The 23,352-nt window shown below is 57.3% G+C and overlaps 1 protein-coding gene across 10 annotated transcripts in view; it reads right to left on the minus strand.

The window, feature by feature from the left end:
* Positions 1 to 151: 151 nt before the first annotated feature.
* Positions 152 to 23,352, minus strand: part of DCTN1 (dynactin subunit 1) — an 84,482-nt gene continuing 61,281 nt past the window's right edge. For 7 of the 10 annotated variants that reach the window (XM_037388914.1, XM_037388883.1, XM_037388874.1 and 4 more), the window contains 24 exons: positions 22,109 to 22,306; positions 19,352 to 19,556; positions 18,129 to 18,207; positions 16,616 to 16,775; positions 15,462 to 15,566; positions 14,628 to 14,819; positions 13,748 to 13,864; positions 12,370 to 12,522; positions 11,627 to 11,787; positions 10,482 to 10,650; positions 9,856 to 9,924; positions 9,092 to 9,154; positions 8,832 to 8,981; positions 8,173 to 8,334; positions 7,693 to 7,824; positions 7,291 to 7,419; positions 6,747 to 6,889; positions 6,012 to 6,178; positions 4,239 to 4,253; positions 3,489 to 3,622; positions 2,132 to 2,321; positions 1,245 to 1,321; positions 776 to 865; positions 152 to 630 (listed from right to left, as the gene is read on the minus strand). In XM_037388914.1, coding sequence (XP_037244811.1) covers positions 493 to 630; positions 776 to 865; positions 1,245 to 1,321; positions 2,132 to 2,321; positions 3,489 to 3,622; positions 4,239 to 4,253; positions 6,012 to 6,178; positions 6,747 to 6,889; positions 7,291 to 7,419; positions 7,693 to 7,824; positions 8,173 to 8,334; positions 8,832 to 8,981; positions 9,092 to 9,154; positions 9,856 to 9,924; positions 10,482 to 10,650; positions 11,627 to 11,787; positions 12,370 to 12,522; positions 13,748 to 13,864; positions 14,628 to 14,819; positions 15,462 to 15,566; positions 16,616 to 16,775; positions 18,129 to 18,207; positions 19,352 to 19,556; positions 22,109 to 22,306 — 3,198 coding nt within the window. In that variant the 3' untranslated portion in view covers positions 152 to 492. The remainder of the gene's footprint in view (positions 631 to 775; positions 866 to 1,244; positions 1,322 to 2,131; positions 2,322 to 3,488; positions 3,623 to 4,238; positions 4,254 to 6,011; positions 6,179 to 6,746; positions 6,890 to 7,290; positions 7,420 to 7,692; positions 7,825 to 8,172; positions 8,335 to 8,831; positions 8,982 to 9,091; positions 9,155 to 9,855; positions 9,925 to 10,481; positions 10,651 to 11,626; positions 11,788 to 12,369; positions 12,523 to 13,747; positions 13,865 to 14,627; positions 14,820 to 15,461; positions 15,567 to 16,615; positions 16,776 to 18,128; positions 18,208 to 19,351; positions 19,557 to 22,108; positions 22,307 to 23,352) is intronic. The other 3 variants (XM_037388894.1, XM_037388856.1, XM_037388930.1) reach the window with 1 other exon arrangement.

The following is a 23,352-nucleotide window of genomic DNA, read 5'->3' on the forward strand; positions in this document are numbered from 1 at the left end:
CCCTGTCCCGCGTTTCGCGCCCCGACCTTCGGCGGGGCTGCACGTGGCGGGACCCACCGCCCCCCCGGTCTCCACACCGCCCCGGATCCCCCTGCCCCTGCCCTCCATCCCCCCCGGCCCAGTGCCGGCGCAGGAAGGCGCGGGGCCGCGGGCAGCTTCAGGGCAGCTTTATTCGAGAGTGCGAGTGCCGGGGGGGCCGCGCGGCTGGGGGGTCGCAGCCCCCGGCCCGCAGCGGCCCCACGGGGCGGGGGGTGGTTGGAGGGCTCCGGCCCCCCCGGTGCAGCCCCGCCGCGGCGGTAGGGGGGTCCCGGCGGCCGTAGTGTCTGACAGCGGCGGGGCGGGGGGGGGCCCGGCTCGCCCCGGGGTTCAGCAGCTCCGGCTGCCACCGCACGCGCGGGGCCGGGGAGGAGCAGCGGCCGGGGCCGGCAGGGGAGAGGCAGCGGAGGGGTGCGACGAGCCGCAGTCTGTGCGGGGCGGGGGGCCGTGCCCGGCTTAGGAGGCGAAGTGTCCCCGCAGCTTGTGGAGCAGCTCAGGGGTGAGGAGCAGCCTGTGCGCTTGGCTGTGCCCCGGCGGGCAGGGGAAGGTCACTTTGCCGTAGTAGGCCATGCCCTCCTCCTTCTCCTGCTTGGCCTGCAAGGGCACAGCGACCTTAGGGGGGGGCACACCCGGGGGGGCGGCCCCCCTCCCCAGCCACCGCCACGCACCACCCCGGAGCAAACTGGGGGGGGGGGGGGGGGGGGCATGGAGGCTCTTGCCCCAGCCCAGGGGGTCTCACCTTCAGGAAGGAGGAGGAGGGGAAGATGCCGAAGTTGGTGGATACGCTGGCGCCCAGCTGCTGCTGGACCATCTCCCGCATCGTGTCATCCTGCGGCAGGAAGAGCATGGCACGGTCGCCCCCAAACTTGCTACTGCTGTGGCAAACGCAGGCCCTCCACCCCGCCGAGCCCCTCATCTCCTCACCAAGTCCCTTGCTGCTCCACTGAGCCCCTCACTACCGTGCTGAACCCCTTGCCGCCATGCCGAGCCCCTCACCGCCCCACAGCCCCGGGACTCAAACCCAGCTTCATTTGGGAAAGGGGCAGCACCTCACCCCCGCTACCAGTGACGATGCTCACATTGAGATGTGCCAGTTTGTTCCCCCCACGACGCAGGGGGACAGGAGGGCTGGGCCTGGGGGGCCACCAGGACACCCACCCTCCCACCCCAGCAGCAGCCTGCAGCTGGCGTGGGGGGGCTTGCCTTACCTTCAGGGTGTCGATGCTGTTTTTGAGGGACCACAGGCGGGCCGTCTGCTCCAGCAGCCGCGCTGATGAGCTCCTTGCTGCAGAAAATGGCAGGAGATGAGAGAGGCAGGCGCCCTGCGGGCTGACGAGGCACGGGCAGGGCTGCGCAGGTGTAATGGCAGCACCAGCACCCATCCAGCGCTCTCTGCCCCGAACACCTCCACTGTGGAGCAGCGGGGCCACCTCGCTCAGCCCTGACAGCCTGCTGCTGGCACGGGCTCATCCGCTGGCACGGGCTCATCCGAATGCCGACACAGGGGAGGGAGGTTTAGAGGAGGGAGGAGAGGGAATCTGTCCCCCTCGGGGCTCGAGGGCCAGCCAGCCACAGCTGCAGGGCGCACAGTGTGCGCAGAGCACTCGCCCACCTCAGGTTCTTTGTTATGGTGGGAGGTTTTGGGGAGTGAGGGGCTCCCAGCTCACCCAGCAGCGCTGCAGGGAAGAGGCTGAGCCATGCTGACTCCAGGGAGCAGCTTCAGCCCCTGCGCTCTGAACCAGTGCCACACTGTCCACAGACACATGGATGCCCGCAGCCAGGGGGACGGGGACAGCCATGTCTTGCGGGCACAAGGCCATTCCCTGCTGCACAGGGAAGCCTGTGCCACCAGAGCAGATCCCTCGCAGGCAGCCCTCAGCGGGTAGGCAGGAGCTCTGCCCCGCAGCAAACCCTGCTCTGGATGCTGGCCAGACGGGAAGTGTGTGCCAGTCCCTCCCCAGGGCAGAGAGAAGATGTAGAGCTTGCTCACAGACCGTGGGCCAAGCTCCCTCTGACTTGCAGCTGCCTGTGCCCACCCCACCCCACCCCCCGCTCCCCAGGTGCTTCAGCCAAGGAAGGTTTGTGTAGGACCTACTTGACTTGGTCTGCTTCATGTCTACAACCTTGGCGTTGGCGCTCATCTGATAGAGGGTTTCCAGGAGCTGGCTGGTCTTGCGATACAGCGTGTGCGTGGCCAGACCTTCTCCCTGCTTGTTCTTGGGGAGGGACATCTTGGGTACCTGCAGAGGCGTCAGGCTGGCCAGCTCCATCTTCATCTGGGCTCCCTGGGACCAATGGGGAGAAGGTCATTAGGGGCAGGGCATTTGTTTGGGAGGAAAGGAGCATGGAAAATGTGGTGTAAAGGCAGCAAAACGAAGAGCCCAAATGAGGGGAGGAAAAAAAAAAAAAAAAGGCACAAAACTATAGCCAAAACCACCAGAGGTTGGATCTTCCAAGGGTGGGAGCACCCACGGGCAACAGTGATGCCCCAAATGCAGCAGGACACTGGAGGAAAGCCCTAGGACAACCAGCTGGGCACACGTGAGGCTTGGGGACGGGGAAACAGGTTGGCACCTCAGCACTTAGAGAACTGTTACTCAACAGCAGCCATATGTGTGACTCATTAGATGTAAGAGCTATCATTAATGGCTTCACAGTTGTGCATAAGTCTGCATAATTACGTGTCTGTGAATTAATATTAGTGGAATGTTGTTCGGTTAATTAGATTATTTGCTGCTTTGCCAATTCCCTCATAGTGCGTTAATCAATAAATGCCTTAATCAGCCTGCATCAGCCAGCATCTGGAGTCCCTGGTCTGAAGGTGGGATCAAGGCTCGGCAGTTACAGCACTGGCACTGCCAGCCACTCCAGCTCCCAGCTGCTGACCCTGCGCTCGGACCCTTCCCCAAAGGGCTCAAAGCGCGTCACTAGTGGAGAGCTCACTGCGAGCCCCGCAGCACAGCTGTGGCTCCTGAGCATTGCCAGATGTGGTGGACTAAGCACCCTTCCTCCAGCTTATCCCAGGTACACTACATCCCAGGCAGACCACCCTCCCTGGCCTCCTGGGACACAACTTTGCCCAAGACCACCAGCCGAAGGCAGGCGCCAACCTGTGGCAAGCCCCCAGCCCAGAGCCTGCTGATGCAGGGAGATGAACACCCCCGAGCAGTGCCGCAGCGCCGTGGGACAGCCCTTCCCTCTGGCTGCCATGCTCCTAGGGTGCAGCCTGAGCTTCTGGCTGCAGAAACAGGAACAGTGCAGCTGTGCCCTGGCCGGACTCCTTGCAGAGCCCCACTTTGTACAGCAGAGTCCAACATGCCTCTTACCATTCCCGTTTCTTTTCTGGAGGAAACCCACAGTGCAGAGGGCAGAGCTGCTCTGCCGCACTGGAGGGAGCACATCGGCGGCGCCCGGGGACCCGCCACAGGGTGAGACACCTCCCTGCACCTCACCTTGAGCTGGTTGTTCTCATTCTTGAGGTGCTTGATGGAAAGCTGCAGGGCATCAATTTGCTGGAGAAGAAGAGGTGAGTCCTTCACCTGGACAGGTCCTGAGCCACCTCCTGTCACCTGGCCGGCACCTACACCTGCGGACAGGCACGAACAGCATCAGCAACGTCACATGTGAGCGTGGAGCAGGACTGCTAGAGCAGTGCTGGACATGCAGACAGACTCAGCAAAGGGATGAGTGCCTGCAGCACAGGGGGAAGCAGGGCCTGCCCATGTGTGCCTACACACTGATGGAGCCGTCACCGACATGCGGCACCTCCCATGGAGAAGGCCAAGATGCTAGCAGGCTGGGGCAGCACCTCACCCCCACATGTCTCCTCAGCAGCCTGGCACTCCCAGTGCCCACTTCCCAAAGATGTGGGGCTGTGCCAGGGCACTGTGGGGACCCATCTCTCCGCTGCGGGAGTCGCACCACCCTGCACCTGTAGGGGTTTCATGCTCATCACTCCCTTCCTGGGCTCCTGGTGCTGTCCAGGTGCACACCAGCTTCGAGCTCCCCTGCGCCACAGGCTGCTTGGCCTCTGAGCCAAGTGCTGCCCTTGAGCAGGACCTGCATCCTTCCCCCTGCTCCCAAACCAAGCCTTGTCCCAGGGCCATGCTTGGGTGCCTTGGGACGCTAGTCCTCCCCTGGCATGCACTTCTGGGGGCTGGAGGTGGCGGGGAGCACTGGCATGCTGGGGTGCAGTACCGTACCTCTCTGCTGTTCCTCTGCAGTACAAGGAGAGGAGCCAGAGGAAAGACAAGAAGAAGCAGAATTAAAGCCGAGGATTGAGTCTGAGAGGAGCCATGGCCAGAGAAGCTCTGGTCAGCCATGGCTGTGTCCTGTGCCAACCCCCATTCCCCTGATCCTGGGAGCAGTGACCATCCCAGTGGCCCTGCTGGGGCAGTGGGGCTCCGTGTGCTGCTGCTGCTGGATCTGGCCAGGAGCCAGTGAGCCCTGGCTGTAAGCGCGGCCATGCGTGACCCGAGCGGGACAGGCATGCACCCATGGTGCGGCTCCTGCAGAGCTGGCCCATGACAGCCCCACCCTGCTGCGTGCCCCGAGGCCTGGTGGCCCACGCTGACCTGCTCCAAGCTGCTCTGCCTGAGCCCCCCTGCGCAGGGGCAGAGGAGCAGCACCCGCAGGCTGCCCCGCTGCACCCGCTGTGCACTGCACCCCTGAGAGCTGGGGTGCCTCCGGGACGCACTCCCTGTGCCCCCAGCTCCCTTCTCTGAAATCCAGAGCTGGTGAGCAGGCTGGTGCCGGCACCATGCTCACGGCGCTGCATATGCTGTTTGGGAGTGAGAACACGCTGCCAGTGTCCCCAGGAGCCAGAGCATGTGGCCACAGTGACTCAGCGAGAGGCCGCAGCTCCAATAGGGCCAGAAGCTGCTGGATACCAGCAGCCAGGCTGTATCCAGGTACACCTGACCCAAATCAGGTGAAAAGGATCAGGCACCCACTGGATCCCTGCCACGCTGGGGCCAGAGGGCCAGGCTACTCCACAGCCACCCTGGTCACGGTCCTGAAGGACACCCGAGCTCTCAGTTCTGTGGCTATACTACAGCCAGAGCTCCTGACAAAGATGCGGAAGACCTGCTTCTGACACCAGCAGTTTTTGCAGGACTTTTCCTCCAGAGTGACAAGGAAAGCGCTAACACCCCAGCTAGCCGGTGCGAGGACCTGCAGCCTCAGGTCTGAAAAAAAAGTTGAAAAACCTGAGCTCCAGACACTGAAGGAAATTTTTTTTTTCCAAATTAAAGCATCCAGTTTTCTTGAGGCTCACTTACCACCATTAGCAGAGACTAAAACAGAAAGAAATAGTCAGTCTATCCTCACATGTGGCCAAAACGGCTTGATTCTCATCTTGCACTGATTTTACATTAACCTGCCTGCCCTGCCTTGGAGAGGAGCAGCAGCACAGGTGGGTACTGCCTGCAGCAAGGACATGCCAGCCGGCAGGCGCACACCACTGTGTCGCCATGGGAGTATCAGGGCCATGGGAGCATCCCAGTGGGAGGATGGGCCCACAGACTGGGTGCTACAGCAGCCAGAGCGGGGTGCCCCACCACCAAGGGCCCCCCAGCCCCAGCCAGCCGCAGGGACACCCAGGCTAGCTCCACAGGGGTGCCGCCGCTGCCCTGCCCACCTGAGCAGGGAACTGCTAGACAGCACTGGGGAGCTGCCGGCGCTCCCCACACCCCCAAAATCATTACAGCCTGCATGCCCCCTGCCCTCTCCGCTGCCAGCGCAGGGGGGGCTCTGGCTCGCCGTGGGAGGGCTGGCAGGCAGCACGGCTGGCTGTCAGAGCATGTTCCCAAGCTCCTGCCAGCAGCCTGAGCTCCCAGGCAGGCACCGCAGGGTATCCCCCCCGACAGCTCCCGGGCTCCATGTCGGGAGGACATCCCAGGCTCCCTTTCCAGCCTGCACATGCCCCACACCAGCTGCAGAAGTGTTTGAGCGCTCTGGGGACGCTGGTTACGCACCTCCGGCAATGCCAGACACGATGGAGGCCACTCCGGAGGCAGGGGCGCCACGCAGGCCCTCAATGGTTCGCTTTGACTGGTTGTTCAAGCGCTGCTTCAGCTCCACTTTCTCTGATTCCAGCTGATCGATATCTGCCTGAAGAGCATCCATGGTCTCCTCAAACTCCCTGGGAAGAGCACACAGAGTCACAGGTGTACCCGGAGACGCTCCTCCAAAGGAAAGAGGCAAGCAGTCCAGGACCCAAGAGCTCCTGGCTTTGCCACGCATCCTGCTTCAAGCCCAAACCTGCTGACCCAGAAGCTGGAGCGCCACCAGCCTCCACTGCAGACCGCAGCACAGCACACAAAGGAAGTGTTTATCCATACGAACCCAGCGTCTCCTCAGCTGTTTTGCCCAGCTTTCACACCGCCAGGCAGTCCTCCCTCCGCCCTGCAGGCTGCACCTCCCTGCTCCTCCACCAGTCGCTCTGCCAACACACTTGTGGCAAGAGGCATGTGGAGCACAGTAATGGTGGTAAGAACATGCCGGGACAACAGCCCTTTCCACAAGAGCATTTGAACAGGACCTTTCCCAGGACCCTCTGCCAGCCTGAGCTCGGCCACGCACCATTAAAATATGCTGGTTCCCCTGTGGATCCTCCACTAACCCACAAGTCCTCCCAGTCAGCCCAAAGGACCACCAGCTGTCCACTCCTCACCAGAGACCCTCCAACAGCAGCCCCCTCTCACACTTACTTCTCTTTCTTTTTGAGCAGCGTCTGGGTCTCATCCAGCTTTGTCTGTATCTTTTCCACACGGTCATCTGCATCCTTGGATGCACTGTCCAGCTTCTTCTCCAGGAGGCTGAGCCGCACGTTTGCTTCACTGAGCTCCTCGCCCTGGAGCAGCAGGAAAGAAATTCAGAGAGCTCCAGGGCCTGGGGATAGCGGGCACGAGGAGAAGCTCCTTGCAGTGCCTGGTGGGAGCCTGCACAGAAATCACAGCTCCTACCCACACTGTGCCTACGCTTGGCACCCAGGCACAGGCACCCAGCACCACTACTCGCCGTCGCAGAATGGCATGGGGGAAAGGCCAGGCCAGTCCCTGGCAGGGAGGTACCAGGCAGGCAGCACCTCCCTGGCAGCTGGAAGGGTATTTCCAGGAGAAGATCTGCCTGGGACTCGGGACCATTGGCTCCACATGCAACAAATCACCTGGAGCACGAACACGACCATTACAGCAGCAAACATCTTTTCACTGACCAGCCAGGAAGGCAGAGATCAACCGAAGAACTGCTTACCTTGATCTTGAGGGACTTTTTCAGTTCTTTGATGACTGTCTCCCTGTCCTCCAGCTTAAGCCCCAGCCCTTCAGCATCAGTGATCTCTGCCCGAAGAGCTGCTGCCCGTAGGTCAGCAGGTGGGGTGGGCTGCAACGGAGACCAGAGGAACAAGATACAAAATCAGTATTTTATGCAGAATTCCAGTAACTGCAGATGGGTCCATGCGGCAAGAAGGGGAATGACCGTTCCCAGCCTCCCCAAATCCTGCAGGCAGCTGCTGCACCTCCACAGCTCTCTGCCCCACATCGCACCCAGAAGCCAGTCTCCTGCCAGGGGAGGGCACAGCAGGACCGTGGGAGATTACAGAGCAGCTCGGATGCTCCTGCTGTGCCCGAGGCCCCTGCCCCAGCTGAAGCCCACCTTGGACTGTGGCCTATCCGCGTCGTATTCTCCCTCCTGCATCGCTGTGGCCATCTTGTTCATGGTTGCAATGAGGATGCTGCAAGACTGACGCAGACACTCATAGGGGTTGATGCCCTGCATGCCATAAATCTGCAAAGCATGGGAAGAAAGTGGCAGGTAGCTGCGGGCTGGGCTGACAGCCCCCACTACAGCCCCCTCCTGACTCCCCACAACATGCCACAGGCCTTGAGGCTGCAGTCCCTTTGCGTGGCTGCGGAGCAAAGCCAGCCGGGGGGAATGACAGCACAGAGCAGGGGAACACAAAGTCTTTGGCATTTTGGCATTTGGCCATATTCCCAGGAGTTCATTCCCAGCCTCCACAAGGCTCTCCCATCCAGAGCTGCTCAAGGGCAGGTCCATAACACTGGAGTGAGATGGGTCCCGGCCGCGCCGCGCTGCAGCAGGGAAGGGGGAGCAGTCCGGAAAGGGATTTCCCACCTGCTCGCTTGCTTTGAAGGCCAGATCCTCCAGCTTCACCGCCTGCAGCCCCTCGTTCTCTGCCAGAGGAGCAATCATCTGCGCCCCAGCAGCGGCCACCTCCTGCAGCACAGCCACCACCCATGTTAGGTGCTTGCGGCAGTCCAGCAGCGTGTCCGACACCTGGAAGTGGGGCAGAAGCAGGATGGTTGAGAAAGGCACAGACAAACGGGCTGCATTCCAGCTCGCTCCCCTGGCGCTGGGGAAGCTCCTGGCTGCACAACGCTGGCCTCAGCCTAGTCTCAATGGCTGCTAGGACTGTAACTTGCTGCTGAAGCATCACTAGGAAGATGGGAAACACCAGAAAAGATAAAAAGAAACTGAAGACTGGAGAAAAGTAGGTTACGAAGCCCATGTCTTCATCCCAACTAGAAGCACAACACCCAGAGACATTACATCCCACCTCCGCTCACACCTTTTTCCTCTGCCTGAGCAGTGGGTTGCTGCTCAGCGCAAGCAGGGCACAGACACCAGCACCCTCCCTCCCTGGAGCCAGCAAGGACAGCAGTGATCCATCAGCATTTGATGCATGCCCAGTACAGCCCACAGCTCCCAATGTGTGGCTAAGATGGCCCCATGCTGGGCAGCGCTAGGGTGCCCCGCTCCGCCAGCCAGCTCACCTGCTGCCCGAAGCCCAGTGCCGCAGGGATACCTGGAGCATCCGTCCCAGGCATGCGGCGCCTGATCTTTTTGCAAAACTGGCGAATGTCACTGCACGAGGTCTCCAGGTCCTTGAGGAGGATGGCAAGGTCGGATGCCTCCTGCCCAGCCTGGGGTGCAGAGAAAGGACCTCAGTATAACTGACAAAGGGAGCATCGGTGAACGGAACCCAGCACAACCCTCGCTAGAGCCCCGTGGAGCCAGCCTGGGCATGTCCTACCTGGAGGAAGGATCGCAGCCGGCACACCTCCACCCCCATGCAGTCCAAGGCACTCTGGGTGAACTGCGGAGCACAAACCAGGTACCGTCAGCTTGGGGCAAAGCACAGACCAGGCAAGGGAGCTGCTCCAGGGTAAACCAGGGCTTTGGTCTCAGGCATTTCAGGATGGACTCTCTGTACACCACCCTGCCATGACTCCAGGATTTACAGGAGCAGGAAAACAGGCTGAGGCATTCAGCTGATTTTTGGCTTACTCCATGGAGCACAGGACACCAGTGCTTCCCCTAGAAGCTCGGGGCAGTACAACACTCCCTCTTAGACAGGAGTTTCTCCATACTCTCCCTGCTGCTCTTGACTTTCTACCCAGATGTCTGCAGGGCAAATGGCCCCACATCTTATTCCCCCTTCCCTGATCTGGGAGCCCTCATCACCTCTGTGCCACCACTGGCAGCAGGAGCTGGGGAGAAGTGACTGCAATGGGGCGAGGGGGAGAAGTGACTGCAATGGGGCGAGGGGGAGAAGTGACTGCAATGGGGCGAGGGGGAGAAGTGACTGCAATGGGGCGAGGGGGAGAAGTGACTGCAATGGGGCGAGGGGGAGAAGTGACTGCAATGGGGCGAGGGGGAGAAGTGACTGCAATGGGGCGAGGGGGAGAAGTGACTGCAATGGGGCGAGGGGGAGAAGAGGCACTCTGACTTACGCAGAGAGGGCAAAGACAGAAAACATACAGGAAAGAAAGAGTCAGGTTTTTTTCCCCGCTTCACCTTGACATGGTCGGCCAGCTGCATCGTGCAGTCCTCAGCCTGGTCAGCCAGGTGGATGCTGTACAGGTGCTAGGTGGAGACAGAGAGTGGCAGAGATCAGCACCCCTCAAATGCTTCTGCACATGCAAGCAAACAAACCAAATGAGGAAACGCGTAACATAAAAATACCAAACGTTGAGGGTTTAGCCTCATTTTTAACTGGAAGTGAAAACTCTTGCAGTGACCCCCACCAGAACCGAACGCTCTGCCCTCTGCAAGAGCTGGTGGCCCTTAATGCAAAAGGTCAGCAACCCTGGTCTGCAGCATGCAGCTACAGAAACTGTTAAGGAATATTCTTAACCGAAACACAGGATGGGAGGACTGCATCCTTTCTGCTTGCCTCCTCCCAGGAATGGAGAGCAGAGAACACAGCCCCCAGGCAACACAGTCACAGGCTCTGGAGGTGAAAAACATGCAAAGGGAAGTGCTACCAACAAGCTTATTCACAGCTTATCAACGTGAACGACGTACCCAAGGGCACCCAGCCATGGCACACACTGGTGGGGCTGCACCAGTTCCCCACCCTGCTGGTCAGAAACATGCCTAGCCTGGCCAAGAGCCCATCGCTCTTGGCTGTGCAGACCCACCTGGTAGTACTTGATGGCTTTGGTCAGCGGCTCCACATTGACAGTCTCGTCCAGCTGGTCTTTGTGCAGCAGCTCAATCAGGAAGTCCAGCGAGCGCTCATGGACGCTCATCTCGGGGTACAGCATCCCCACCTTCTTATACACCTCCACACTGCATTTGTTCAGGGCCCTGGTTAGGGAACACAGACACTGTCGGCTTGACTGGGACAGGCACACACTCCAGACAGCATCAATAGAGGGCTTTGCTTCTGGGTGCCAATCTTGGACCACCAGAACCCCCAGGAGCACCAGCTGGACCCCCAGGAGCACCGCAGCTAGAGAAGTTAAGGAAGGAAAAAATATCTGTAGAAAACAAGGCTGCCTGGGAGCTACAGGAAAGGGAGCCCCAGAACAGAAAAGCACTCCAGGCTCTAAGCCAGAAAGCAGTGCTGGAGGCAGGAGGAAACTTTATGAGTTCTTCAGCCATGCCGGTGCGGGAGCAAAGGGATGTGGTTCAGACTGAGCCACTTCCCTGGGAGCAAAGCCCAGCAAGCCTCAAGGCGAGTACCCTCCCCAGCCACAGCCATTCGGTGTCCGAAGGGATCCCCGGTGTGGGAGGCAAGCCCCGGCTCCTCAGCGCTGTCAGCCTGCCCAGCAGCGGGCTCACACTGACCAAGGGGTTCAGGCTGACGGAGCCCGAAACCTTCTGCACTGGACTCAGCCCTGGGCACTCATGGGGAGGGCACAAGGCTGCAGAGGTGAGCCTGCTCCTGGGGACTGAAGCCCAGAGGCAATCCCAAATACAGTCAAGCTCAGCAAGTGACTGTGATGCATCTCCTGGCGGGACAGATGGAAAAATCAATGCACCAAGGCTACTTCTGGCCTCAAAACACGGTCACAGCTGAAGAATAAGCAACACGTGCTAGAGAACTGGATCCCTTCATGTGTCAATTCTTAGGAAAACAGAGAGAGAGTTACAAGAGAGGTGAATAACCCTACCACAAGGCAATAAATGGGATCCCTCAGCCTTTTTTTCTAGCCCAGCTGCCAAAATGTCTTTAACTCCAGAGGGACCAGGCCTTGCTGCGAGGCTGCAGAGGTCCTCTGTGCTTCCAGGCGGCACAGTGGGTGGGAAGCAAGGGCGAGGAGAAGGGCTGGGCACTCACTGTTCGTATTTGTGCAGCGTAGCCTGCAGCAGGCTCAGGGAATAGACCAGCCCGGCAGCAAAGCTCAGCTGCTCTCCCGCAGCACCCCGGAGGCCGGTGCGCTCCGCACAGTTTTCATTTAGATCAAACTTCTCCTGGGCCTGTTTGCTGATCAGCTCAGCCTGTGGGGGAAGAGGGCACACCTTCAGTCTTCCTGTGCTTGCTCTGGTCTGTGCCACTTGGCCACGGACCAGCCAAACACCTCCACACACCCCCCAAAAAAAGCAAACTTGCCTGGGAAAGATTTCTGCAGCGCAGAAGGGGAATCAGTGGGACAGCCAAGCACCAGACCCCCAGGCAGTGCTGCCAGACACCGAGGCTCAGGCGCCTGCCCTGTCCAAACTGCCAGGCCTGACCCCCCGGTACCATCGCTGAGCGCTCCAGCCACTGACCCACCACCAGGGACTCCTGCTTCCTCCTCCTCCCTTCTCCCAAACAATTTTGAAAGTACTCAAACAAGTAAACATTCGAAATCCCAAATTCAACTGGGACAGAATGAAACCATGTATTTCCCACAGAGCCGAGGTGCAGCCACCAACTCCTGGCTAGCCCACACAGCACAACGAGTTTGAGGATGACACCCCAAACCCCATCAGCCCAGCTCAGGAGACAGCCCCAGCTCAGAGCTTCAAAGTAAGAATTAACACAAGCTCTTGACAAGGCCTAATGCCCCCCGGCAGGCGGGAGCCGGGGCACCCACCCACCTTGCAGATGAGCCGAGGAATAAGCAGCAGCACCAGGATGCAGTCGTGGTCCCCTCCGTGGCGCAGGAAGCTGTCGGGCATGAAGGAGGTGAGGAGGGAGACGTGCCGGTTGGCCTGCTGCACCTCCATCTGGCGCAGCTCCATCTCGATGGCCTGCAGGAGACACATGGTCAAGGCGGCCCCTGCTCGCTTCCCTCCCCAGCCCAGTGCATCCCAGCCTGCGTGGTATCTTAAAAAGTCAAAACCTCTTCCCGCCTGGAACACAGCTAATGCCTCACTCCCCAACTGGCACAGGAAACATTTCTTATTACATGGACCTGTTGGAACAGGTCCAGAGGAGGCCACAAAGATGGTCAGAGGCTGGAGTGCCCAGAGGCGCCGGGTGACAGGCTGGGAGAGTTGGGGTGGTTCAGCCTGGAGAGGAGAAAGCTTCAGGGAGACCTTAGAGCACCTCCCAGTGCCTGAAGGGGCTGCAAGAAAGCTGGAGGGGCTTTTCACAAGGGCGTGTAGCAATGGGACGAGGGGGAATGGCTTCAAGCTGAAAGAGGGGAGATTCAGATCGGATATTAGGAAGAAATTCTTCCCTGTGAGGGTGGCGAGGCGCTGGCACAGGCTGCCCAGAGCAGCTGTGGATGCCCCATCCCTGGCAGCGTCCCAGGCCAGGCTGGACGGGGCTTGGAGCAACCTGGGCTGGTGGGAGGGTTCCCTGCCCGTGGCAGGGGGGTGGGACTGGGTGGGCTTTAAGGTCCCTTCCAACCCAAACCATGCTATGATTCTGTGATTCTATGACTCTTTTACCAACTGGTGCTCTGTGGAGGTGCCCAGGGACTGGTCTGGAGCTCTGGTCTAACCCTGGGTACAGCAAGAGCCTGGTTCCACTGACAGGCAGCAGCAGCAACGAAAGAACCTCAGGGCCTTTTGGCTGCAGCTTGGCCAGGAGCGGAGCAGGGGAGTCTCTGCACAGCCCATGCCAAGCCCCTGGCACAGAAACCACACAGGAGCAAAGGCAGAGTTGTTTTTCCTCCTGATTAAACTGGTCTGCTTGATCAAGCCTTCCCTGCACACATCCACGTGCAGGCTAGTGACAGCAGTGCATCACACACTGGTAGCATCCTCCCTTCCATTCCATGCCCCATCTTCCTCCCAGCTCCTGACAGTTGCCTCTGCCTGCTTCCATGGCTGGCACGAGAGCTGCAGGCCAACTCTGAGAGCTGTGGCTCACAGCCAGCCCCAACATGTGGGGAATGCCCACCCTGAGCCTGGCACTGACGTGCCGGTGCCGTGTCTCGGCACTGCTGTTCCAGGAGCCTTGCACACGGGAATGAATGCACTCTGCTCAGTTCACATGCCTGGTGCGCAGCTCTCTTGCTGGCCCTACCTTAGCGTGGGCTTTTGTCTCCGCAAATTTAATCTTGAAGTCAAACATCTCAGGAGGAGGCTGCTGCTGTTTCTCAGCAGATGCTTCTTGCTGACTCATGAGTTCCCGGTTCACGTCCTGAGCACAGAAAGAAGCTGTGATGAGACACACAGAAAAGCAGCACAGAGGAGATCTGTAATCCCACACCCTCTGCAGCACACCCACACGTAACCTCCCAATGCCTCTTCCTCCGGGAGGGCAGGGTGGAGGACCGGGGGCTCATTGTGCAACATGCACAATGATGGATGAAAATAAGGAAGGGGAATGCAAGAGCTTTCCAAACACTCGGCTGACAGCAGGCTGTGTTAAAGCCAAGAAATCCACACAGACTCATTACCCATCCCCTTTCACTGCCAGGAAAGCCCAGGAGAACCAAGCCCAGCGCTGGAACAACCCCACACTATTCTGTTTTTTCCAGGACTCGGTTCCCAAGCCTGGAGCACAAGCAGCACAGCGCAGTACAAGGCTGAAACAGCCACGTGTTCCCCAGTATTTACAGCGCTGACTTCAGCAGGGGCTCTACCAGCGAGCCCTGTCTGGACACAGGCAGAGGGACAGGCAGGGCTGTCAGAGGTCAGAGAAGCACACGTAGTCTGGCACTGCTGGAGGTGCCCTGGAAGGGTCAGTGAGGAACCCGCTCTTGGGCATCAGCCATCTGTGTTCTGCCATGCCCCTCTCCCAGGAGAGCTGGAGGCAGCTGTCCCCACACCCAGGGATCACCTCTGGGAATGCTCTTGCCTACACATGCTTGGTCTCCTCGTTGCCACAGTGGGCTCCCAGAGCAGCACGGCTCCGGTGGGCACTACCCCACTGCCACGCGGAGGGCATCGAGGGGCCGCACCTGAAGGTGTGCCGTCAGCTCTCTGTATTTTTTGATGGTCTGCTGGTAGTCGGCCACAGTCTCCTGTGCAGCCTCCACACGCTTCTCTGCCTCGCGGACCCGTGCCGTTGCCATATCCAGCTGCTCCCGTAGCTCCAGCTCCGTCTCCCGGGCATTTTCCTGCAGCTCGTCATTCATCTCGTTCATGGCTTCCTGGCAAGGAGGAGGCAGCACGGACTTGGTTACAACACAGCTTAGCAAGCGAGGGCAGTTGGACATTTTTGGAGCAGGGCAGAGGAGCACCCTGGGATGCAAGGGGCTTGCTCTGCAGAGCAGAAGGGTGCACCGCTTGGAAGCGGCACTGAGCACAACGCCTGCGGAGAGGTTCCCCAGCTCCCCCTGGCACCGCTGCCAGGCTGCTCCCAGTGCCTTGGGCAGCCTCACTGCCAGGCAGGCAGCTGTGAGGGAAGAGGGAGGAAGGGGGGACACTCAGTCACAGTGTTTGTCTTCCCAAGTCCCCGTTACACATGATGGAGCCCTGCTGTCCTGGGGATGGCTGAGCACCTGCCTGCCCATGGGGAGTGGGGAATGGATTCCTTCTTTTCCTTTGCTCACGTGTAGCTTTTGCTTTATCTATTAAAACACCTTTATCTCAGCCCACGAGTTTTCTCACTTCTACCCTTCCGATTCTCTCCCCTATCCCACCGGGGGGAGTGAGCGAGCAGCTGTGTGGAGCTCAGTTGCTGGCCAGTGTTAAACCACGACATCCTCCCACCAGCCCAGCCACACACCAGGCACGAAGGAAGCCAAGCAAGTCCTGCAGTACCAGCCCTTACGCCAGAGGAATCGTCTTACCAGGTCCCCAACAGTCTCACGCAGCTCCCGGACCTTCTCCTCCAGGTCCAAGTTTCTCTCCGTCAGAGTCTCCACCATCTCTTCAGCACCCAAAGCAGCATCCACCTGCAAGCACACATCACATCACACCACACTCCAACCTGGAGCTCAACACATCGCAGCAAGCAGCTCAAAAATCCTTTTATATCACTGTGGGATCACTCTGCCAAGCTGTGGGACACGGCTGATAAATTCTGTGTCTCCATCCTAGGTCGAGGGTTTGCCAGACAGTGCATAAGCTCCCTCCTGATAGTGCAGAACAGTGTCCCTCAGGAGAGCCAACAACTCAAACCAGAACAGCCAGCAGCCCCAGAAGGAAAGGCATGTGAAAAAAGAGGCTTGGCTTTGGCTCTTAGAGATGCTACGGGCTCTTTAGCTGCAGCATGAGGGCACAAGGCTGAACAGTTTCAGGTCAGTGTAAATGATGCTGACCTTCAGGGCAAGTCTTTGCAGACTTCTGACAGTGCTTTCCAAGCTCTGTCCCCCCTGGGCACCTAGGCGAGTCATTACACACCTACAGTATTAAAGGAGGAATGGGCATTTCAGTCTCTCCGCATTAAGAAGCATCACCTCTATTAACAGCCCACCTCCTACGCAACGCAGGCTAATTTATGCTCAGAGCATGCGAGGCCAGTTCCCCCCCGGAACAGCAGTTCAGGGGAATTGCACAGGCTGCTCTGCAGTGAAGGCAGACCCTTCCTGGGGGCTTCCTAAGGGCTGCCCCACACCTGCACCAACGTCTCAGCCTGGCCAGGAACAAGCCTCATGAGGATCACCCAGGCAGGAAGATATGATGGCTCAGCACTGAGCAAGCAGCGGACACAGATCAGCCCTGGCAAGCACGACGTTATCACCCGTGTCCTGTGTTCCAGAGCCACCCTACGGCCAAACAGAGCCTAGCACAGTTCCACTGCTGGAACGGGGTTTGCTTTTGCACAAGGACCACGAAGTATCAGTCCCTGCAGTGGTATCACCGAGCGTGGCTCTCCAAGAGTAACTGATGGAAAGCGCTCTGTGCCAGCAGGTGACGCCAAGCTGGCCTGATGGCAGCTGCTCAATGCCCCAAAGGGCCTCAAACCTCTCCTCCCTGCCTACCCTTCCCCCACCGGGCTCACCTGCTCCTTTAGCTCATCAACCGTCTTCTCCGCCTGCTTCACCTCCTCCTGAAGCTTCTCCCTCTGCTGACGCAGGGACTCCAGCTCTGTGTTTTTCTTCTCCATTTGCTTTTGAAGCTTCACGTGTTCCTGCTTCTCCGATGCAGATAAGTCCCGCATCCTTTGACAAAGCAACCAGACTCACAACAAGCCCAGCAGAGACCCAGGTACCAGAGCAAGAGAAGCCATTCCCTTCCCAGACATTACTCTTGGTGAGCACCAGCAGAGTCAAGACCCCCTGCGTGCACTGGCTGCCCATTGGCAGCACGAGCAGAACATCTTTGGAGCCTCTCCCTGGTGGGGACAGGAGCAGCATCCCCAGAGAACAACTCAGTAACAGCAAGGGATGGGGCTGAATCAGTGCCTGAGACAGCACCTTCCTTTGAAAGAATGAGAGCGATAGGGGATGGAGAGAATGGAAGAGGAGAATGTAGAAAAATAGACAACAGAGTAGCGTAGAGTAGCAGGAAAGAATTGCTGTAAATGGGACAGGCTAAAGGACAGAAAGGAAGAACCCAGTGGGCAAAGGAAAAAAAAAGACATTCACAGCCTTTCACAGTGTAAAAGAGGGGCTCAGCAGCAGCAAAAAGACAAAGCACAGACAAGGACAGGTGCCTCGACATGCAGAGAACAGAGCTTTGCTTATGCGTATACCAAGGCCCCCGTGTGAACAGCTCTGCTAATGCCCCGAAGTGGCTCTGCCCAGGGAGCGCAAGCACTGGGAGCTCCTCTCACTTGGACTTTCCTTCTGCCTCCCACCCAGACATGCACTGGTCTGGAGGTCCTTACAAGGCAGTTTCTTGTCTTTCCTTTCAGGAGGGGATGCTTCCACCGCCTCTACCTGCTCCTGGCCTACACGAACAACTGCCTGTAGGCACAGGCTGTTCCTTGCACCGAGGGCGACCCAGCACCCTGCAGGCACTGAACCGTGGCCACACCAGTGGAGTGCAGCGGGACAGCGAGCAGTGGTGTGCCTACCCGAGGGACCCCACCTGAACCTCTACACCAAGCACATGCAGCTTCCATAAAGAAGAGCCCCAAAGCCCCTGGCAGACGGGCTTCCCCAGGGAAAGGCAACAGCCAGGTCATGGTGCTGAACAGGCTCAAGAAACCTGAAGCAGGACCTGTGCAGGAGGCGTGTGGAGAACTGTACAGGCTGTCTGAATAAACCTGCAGCTGTGCTGCACAGAGAAATACAAATGCACAAGGTTTCTGAAGTGGCTCATTTTCTCCTAATCTACGTTGGTGTCTGGTGACAAGAGATTCTCCCTTCTCTGCTGCATCTTAAATGAGCACCAGAGCTCCAAAACAATCCAAAACCAGCCAGCATGTGTTACATTGGCTGCTCTGCAGAGGTACTTGGGTCAGCGCTCTGACACAAGCTGCTGTTAAGACTAAGGAGAGCATGGGATGCTGTAGGAAGGAATTCCATCAGCAGCATCCCAGCCTTTGGGGAGCACAAGTGGTCTCCTACCTTACAAGAGCTTCCTTGAGTCTCGCATTTTGCTCCTCCAGCTGTTTGACTTGGTAACTGGATGCTGCTCCATCTGAGCCTGCAGTAGAAAGGAAGCATTATTCTGCTTGAGCAGAAATAGCAGCTGCTAAACAGATTCAGTTCTCTTAACGCTAAGTGACATTACAAACACCAGTAACAGAACAGCTACGCCACACCAAGGGGAAACGTCCATCTCTCTCCTGCAGCTGAGCAAAACTGAAGCCTGGCACATAACACTGCACTCGTAGGCCGAGAGATTCCCCTGACACCACCAAAGCCTGTTAGTGCAGAAGAAAAACCACCATACCAACCCGCAGACTGCATCCGAGCAGACGCTGGGCTCGGGCAGTTATGTATTGCTGGATACTCTGGGCGCTCTCAGCTCTCAGCCCTCCCAGTCCTCTCAATTCAGTGAAAGGAAACTCAGATCAAAGACATTGCTCCTAATTTCCACATCCCCCCACAGACTACTCCCTGCCTCTCCACATTTTCCTAGTCCCTCGAATGTTTACCTTTCTGTCACATCCCTCAGCCTGCCTGCCTCATCAGCTGCTGCTTCTACGGGTTTGACTGTTTTCAGGTGAATGCCAATACTACAAATGTTTAATGGCTGGCTCATCTCCTGCTGTGTGTAATTTTTAAAGCTCACCTTGAATACCAAGAGCTAAAAGGCCCTGGGGGAATAAAAGCAAGGGTAAGGCACTGGTTTTGAAGCTGTGCTCAGTGCAAAGCTGGGAGGTTGGATCAGTAAGTAACAAACTCCCACATAAAGTCTGTCCCAGTCAGACACCTCTGGGGTGGGATCCACTGTCCCCAGGGAAAATGACAAGCATTAAAACTAAGCCTGAGCTCCTCTAAGCTTAGGACAGGAGCGTTTGTCCTCAGATGCAAAAATGCAGCAGTTCCATCTCTGCCCTCCCAGTGAGGCCGGGACCCAAGCGAAGATGCAGCGGAGCTGCTGCTGGCCTGCCCACGTGTGACAGTTGTACCTGCGCCAACCAAGTGGGGCTGGGGGGCAGGGGATAGAGCAGAAAGCCCCACAGGCTGCCGGGGGAGATCGCAGAGGCAAAGCCTCAGCCTCACCGCAACCAGCGGCGAGGAGGCACCACTGCTCCGAAGCTGTCAAGTGTTCTCCCCACTGAGGAGCTCCCTTGTGCAGTGGGACCCAGGCTGAGACCACCCAAAAGCTGACCCCTTCCCACCTTTCTCTTCAATCTCGTGCTTCAGGATCTCTAGGTCCATCGTGAGATATTCCACCTTCTCTTTCAAGGAGTCCACCTCCTGCTGCAGAGACTCTGCTCGCTCTTCTGCCATCTCCTTGTCCAGGGTGGCCATTTCAATGGCATCAGCGGTGTCTGCCATCTCCTCCATGTAGCGCTCCTTGGCTTCCAGGGCATCTTTGGCTTCCTGTGGTCAAGCACATATGGGTGAGAAGACCCTGGAAGCCCAAGGCCAGCGATGGAGAGACCCCTCTCACAAACAACGAGCCCTGGATAATTATGCCTCTCATGCCTGTCCCAAAGGAGGATCAAGTGCAATTAACAGCAGCTTATCAGGGCCAAGAGGGGACGAATGCTGCCAGAGTTCTCCACTGCTCCACACCTTCTCCCACCCACAGAAGAGCCCAGCAGAAAAACAATCTGCAGGTGAGGAGAGGCAGATGTGAAGACAGAAAACAGGCTTGTACTGGAGCAGACAACCAAATAAATCACTGGGGAAACACACCAAGAATCCACCCTGAAAAACCAGGGTAGAGAGAAGCAACAGCTCCTTTGCCTGGGTCCTGGAGTCCTGCTGTCTGCCTGGGAGCAGCTGGCACGGCTGCCAGGAGCAGGTAACCCATCCCTGGGGAGAAAGGGAAGAGGGAAAGCACCAGCCTGCTGCAGGCATTTCAAAGGACACCCCAAGGCAGGGCTCGGCAAGAGCAGAGCTGCCACCGGAGAAATGTTCTTGTTAACAAGCAAGGCTAAGGTCCATTAGCTGCAAAGCCCCGTGGCTTTTGCTGGCAGTGACTCATACCAGCCAGCCCTGCAGGGCAGGTGTTAGTTTAGCTAAAGGGAGATGAGTTTTAACAAACTGAAGCCTACATTAGACAGCCAGGGTCAGGACCCCCCCCCCCAGGAAGCTACCGGAGAGAGGAACCCACTCCAGAGCAGGCCAGGAGGCATACAGGGAAGGCAGCACCCATTTACACCCTGTCCCCGGGGCAGGGGGGAAGCAGCTGAGGTGGCCTAGGAGCCCTGCTGAGCCTCTACTCCAACCGCTGCTCAGGCAGGGGCCGCGGAGCTGGCTGCCCCGCACCCAGTCTGGTCACGCCTCACACATCCCCAGGGATGGAGACTCCAAATGTCTGTGAGCAACCTGCTCTGGTGTTGGACGACTTTTGCAGGAAAAAGGTTTTTCTTATGTTAAAACTGAATTTGCTATATTTCAGTTTGTGCCCCCTTCTTCTCGTACTCTCAGTAGGCACGAGGGAGAAGAGTCTGGCTCTGTCTTCTTTACTTCCCCCACCAGGTATTTACACGCATGGATACAACCCCTTGCATCCCTCTCAGCCTTCCCAGATCCCCGTCATGCTCAGCTCAGATGAGGCTCCAGAGGATGGGATAATGTCATCACTGTTTAAAAGCAGCTCCTAAGATGTTCCAGCTTGCTTCAGCCCAATTCCCAAACAGACTTGATGCTGATTATCAACTCATACAACACAAGCTTATATTAATGCTGTATTTAAAATGAAACCATGTTGGGATGTAAGTGCTTCAAGCCATGAGTACTATCCAGGAGCAGATTGCTCGCTTCCCAAGCGTGCTGCTTTAACATAAGGCAGAAGCAAGCCAGAGGAAAGACAAGCTGCTGTTCATAAACACTGGGGAGTCAAGGACAAGCGCAGGGCAAAAAAATAACTTCCACCACATAGGTGTGGCAGTTTTAAAAATCATTCAAGAGATTCAGGCACTGGGACAGTGGGAAAGCTTAGCCCTGCGCAGGCAGCATCAGGAGAGATGAACAGATCCCGCAGCATCACCAATGAGCCTCCTCCTACGGGGCTGGCTCATCCAGTGGATCGGAAACCTCAGTATACAGGAAGATTCTTAAGGCTGCTGGAGTCCACTGGTTTTTGAGGTCAGTTGCAAGATCTCCAGGAGTTTTAATCAAGCTTTTGAAGGTGGGATCAGCAGTTTATCAGCAGGTTTGGGATTGGAGCAGTGCCCTCCCACAGCGCTGGCAGACCTGTAACAGCTAATCAAAGTGGAGAAACATGGCTGCTGCCACACTTGGACATCCATCCTGCAAGGTGAGATGCGTGACTTGCTCCTTAACTACCATATTCTTCGTCCCCATCAAAGGAAACCACCTGTAACATCAACTTCTCTTACTCTGCACAGGGCTGAAACTGGCACTAAGAGCAGAATCCACTCAGGGGTAGGTCAGTTCTCCTGCTGCAAAGGCCAGGCTGTCTGACAGAGGGGACAGGCAGGCAGCAAAAAGCAAATCCTGGGATGCACAACATCCCTGGTACCCTTGCAGGACTGTGCAACGTCCATCCAAAGGCTCTGTCTGCTCTGATATCTAGAGTGGTCAGAGAACGAAGCTGTGGCTTCAGCTCCAGAACAAGCTGTGTGTGCTACTGCCACGATGGACCAGCGGCAGTCGGCACCCACGCTAGCATGCTGCATTAAATGTGCAGGGTGCTCTGACTGTATCTGGGATTGGCGCTGGCAGCTCAACACCTAAACCAATATTTACATTGGAGAGAACGGCGATATGTGAGGTCACAGGCCGGTTTAGGACCCAGCACGTACTCAGAAGACAGGAGCCAGGACAGCATGCAGTTTAAAGCTAGCTGGTATTTCATAAAAAACCCCACAGATATCTTCAGCAAGTGAAATAGCCCTGGAATCCCCTCTCCCTATGCACGCCCCAGGACTGGAGCTGCCCCGCTGCTCAGGGATGCTCACCTTTTTGGCCTCCTTTAAACGTTTCTGGAGATCAGCCTGTTGTTCTTGCATTTTGCTCTTCCATTCTTGTACCTGCTCCAGCTGGATCTTGTACTTCTCGAGCTCTTTAAGCTTTGCTTTGTCTTCATTTCGCTTTATCTTCAGAGTCTCCAATTTCTCCTCCAGGTCCCTGACTTGAGAGCGTAAATTTTCCTCCTCCTACAAGATCAAACCAGGAATTACCAAAAGGAGCAGCAACATCCTTTGGAGAGAGCTCCAGATACATTAATTTAACACACAGAGAACACAACCCATCAGCTAGCCTGTATTTTGGCATCGTTACTGCAGCTCTTTTAGAAGAACGCATCGCTCTACGCTTGTAGCTACCGAGTCCGTCTGTCATTTTAATCTGATTTTTACTGCACATACAACATGTGATATATATTCCTTGACACAAAGACAAAAACTTTTTGGCTGGCAAAAGGTCTTCAGCACCTTGCTTTTGCCTTCACGGGGATCTACGGATGCCTAAATCCTTTAAAAAAAAAAAAGAAATAAAAAACCTCCACCGCTAGCTCATCCAAGTTCACCCTTCAGTAACTGTTCTGCTCCTGCTCAGAGTAGAGCGATGGCATGCAAGAAACACGCTCCCATAAACAGAACCAGATCTCACAGAACGGTTCTATCAAAACAACGTGCAAGATGGCACACACTTGCAGCAGCCAGTGGGTTTAGTTACTAGCGTGTAACTCAGAATGCCGGCACACGCACGCAGGGTGCACCTCACACATACATTCATGCTGCAAGCTCACTGCGCTCCGTGTGAGCTGCTCCCCCCTTCCTTCCCCACCCCACAGAGCAGGGCAGGCATTTGTACAGGGGGCCTGCCCCACGCTCCCCACTTGGGGGTCGGTGTCTGTTGTAACCCGTGGCATGTCAGACCCCAGGCAGTTCTACAAGGGCGAGCCGGGTACAAGCCTAAAGCCGGAAATCCTCCTGCTTGGGCAAAGTGAATCCTTAAATGGTCTCTGCTGTGCACCCCAGACCTTCCCCGAGGCTTTTCTATCCTGTTACACACACAGAGGTGGGTGCCTCGGGCTGCTGACCAGCACCCCTCTGAATTTGCCCCCTTCTGCTCCAAGCACATTTGGGCTGTGTTAGATGGGCTCCATCATGACACCTTTACCTGTAGTAAAAGATACAGCCCGAGGGGGACACTAACACCAGTAGCAATGGTCCAGAAGCGGCTGCACAGTGACATGGCG

The sequence above is a fragment of the Falco rusticolus genome, chromosome 1 (genome assembly GCF_015220075.1).
Source record: "Falco rusticolus isolate bFalRus1 chromosome 1, bFalRus1.pri, whole genome shotgun sequence".
Lineage (NCBI taxonomy): Eukaryota > Metazoa > Chordata > Aves > Falconiformes > Falconidae > Falco > Falco rusticolus.